The sequence below is a fragment of the Exserohilum turcica genome (assembly GCF_000359705.1).
Source record: "Exserohilum turcica Et28A unplaced genomic scaffold SETTUscaffold_338, whole genome shotgun sequence".
In the NCBI taxonomy this organism is placed as follows: Eukaryota; Fungi; Ascomycota; class Dothideomycetes; order Pleosporales; family Pleosporaceae; genus Exserohilum; species Exserohilum turcicum.
This window is the reverse complement of record NW_007360179.1, coordinates 554-2,139: the sequence shown is the minus strand read 5'-3', so window position 1 is coordinate 2,139 and position 1,586 is coordinate 554. Positions and strand designations below refer to the sequence as shown.

Here is a 1,586-nt window from a genome sequence, read left to right as displayed (position 1 = left end):
CAAGATACTGGATACTCATGCGAGATCGTTACCCACGCCTTAGCAGGCTTGCGCTAGACGTGCTCTCGATACCAGCGTCAAGCTGCGAGTGTGAGCGCATGTTCAGTAAGCTTGGGGATCTACTAGAGCCTCGCCGACGAGGCATGCAACCGCAGCTTTTGGCGGCGATACAGTGCGTACGACGGTGGCGTAAAGCTAGTTTAGGCAACGATAATATTAGCTCAAAAGTCACTATAAGTGATGATAGTATAGAGACGTTGTATGAGCTGAGTAAGTGGGATAGCGATATCAATAGTGATAGCGAAACTCAACACCAAGAATAGTCGCTGTAGCTATAGCTAATATTATCTACTTAACTAGCTTTGAAAAAGACGCTATGACCATCAAGCTCATCAAGCTCATCAATCAAGCTAGCTTGATACACCAAGCCAAGCTGAGTCAAGCCAAGCCAAGCTGACAGTTTTGCTTTTGCCTATCAAGCTGAGGCAAGCCAAGCTGGAGCTTGGCTTGGCTTGATTGTTGACATCTCTGTAGTGCATGCAACGGGCATCGAATCACGCCATGCGGCGGCACAGCCATGATCAGAGAGACTGCATCCGGTGCATTTCGAATCGTATGTAACATTGCATCCTACAGCTGACGGTTCTCAGATTGTTCCACCTCATCGAATAACTGATGATGCGAACACTCTACAGTATTTCATGTACGGCAACACTGCAATGGGTACCTTCATGAAGGAAACGAAAGCAATAATAAAACCTTGATTGGTGCACGTCTGGATCTATACGCCAGCGCTGAGTAAACCCTACAACGTACAGACAACCAGTCAAGCCCGACCCCTATATGGAGGCTCCACACGCTAATCGTATACCAGACCCCAGAAACAATATCATAAATCATTGCATGCTCAGCATGCTCCGCCGGGTAGCCAACCCTCTAGCTACAGCAGGTACATCCATTGACGATAAGGCATTGCTAATTCCGTCAGTAAAGAAGAAGAAAGCGAGATAACGAGGGCAAGACTTACACCGAGAACCCTGCGGCATGTGCAGGTTTGGGCGGGGGGAGTCGAAGTACCGTTGGAAGAAGAAGAACAGTTTCCAACATCTGGACAGACGCCCGGGCCTGGAGTCAGGACTGGGCCTTTTTGGGCGAGCGGGGAGCTCATGGCTAGGGTGGCGAAGGCGAGCGGGAGGGCCAAAGTAGCGAAGAACTTCATTTTGAGGGAAGAGGGTGGAAATGGTAGTAGAAAGTGATTTGGTAGTAGTTGTTGTTCTGATTGCTTGGTTGATTGATTGATGGATGTTCAAGGCAGAGAGGAGCATCAAGGTCTTTATATGCACAAAAGTTCTCTAGCAAATCAGAGGTATAGTCAAGCAACATATCGGATGAATGCTGCCATGAGGATTCTACATGGTTCTTGCAGTGTAGATGCCGTCAATACTGGGGTTGCACAGCACGTGCATAGTGGACGGGAGCATGTAACGTTGTCATGCCATTGTGTGAGTGCCCAAAGGAACTAGTGGTGAGGAAAGCAACTTGTTTCGTGTCAGAAGTCACTTGAAGCCCCGCTTTTTATGCAATAG

The 1,586-nt window shown here is 48.2% G+C and overlaps 2 protein-coding genes across 2 annotated transcripts; one reads left to right on the top strand and one right to left on the bottom strand.

Moving 5' to 3' along the window:
* Nucleotides 1-5: 5 nt before the first annotated feature.
* Nucleotides 6-203, top strand: SETTUDRAFT_68603 (uncharacterized protein; the record flags this gene model as incomplete). The annotated part of the gene is made up of 1 exon (XM_008029739.1): nucleotides 6-203. A coding segment is annotated over one exon (198 nt), but the record flags the coding sequence as incomplete, so codon positions are not given.
* Nucleotides 204-936: 733 nt separating this feature from the next.
* Nucleotides 937-1,219, bottom strand: SETTUDRAFT_29670 (uncharacterized protein; the record flags this gene model as incomplete). The annotated part of the gene is made up of 2 exons (XM_008029738.1): nucleotides 937-975; nucleotides 1,028-1,219. The coding sequence occupies 2 exons, from the start codon at nucleotides 1,217-1,219 to the stop codon at nucleotides 937-939; spliced, it is 231 nt and encodes a 76-aa protein (XP_008027929.1).
* Nucleotides 1,220-1,586: the final 367 nt, after the last annotated feature.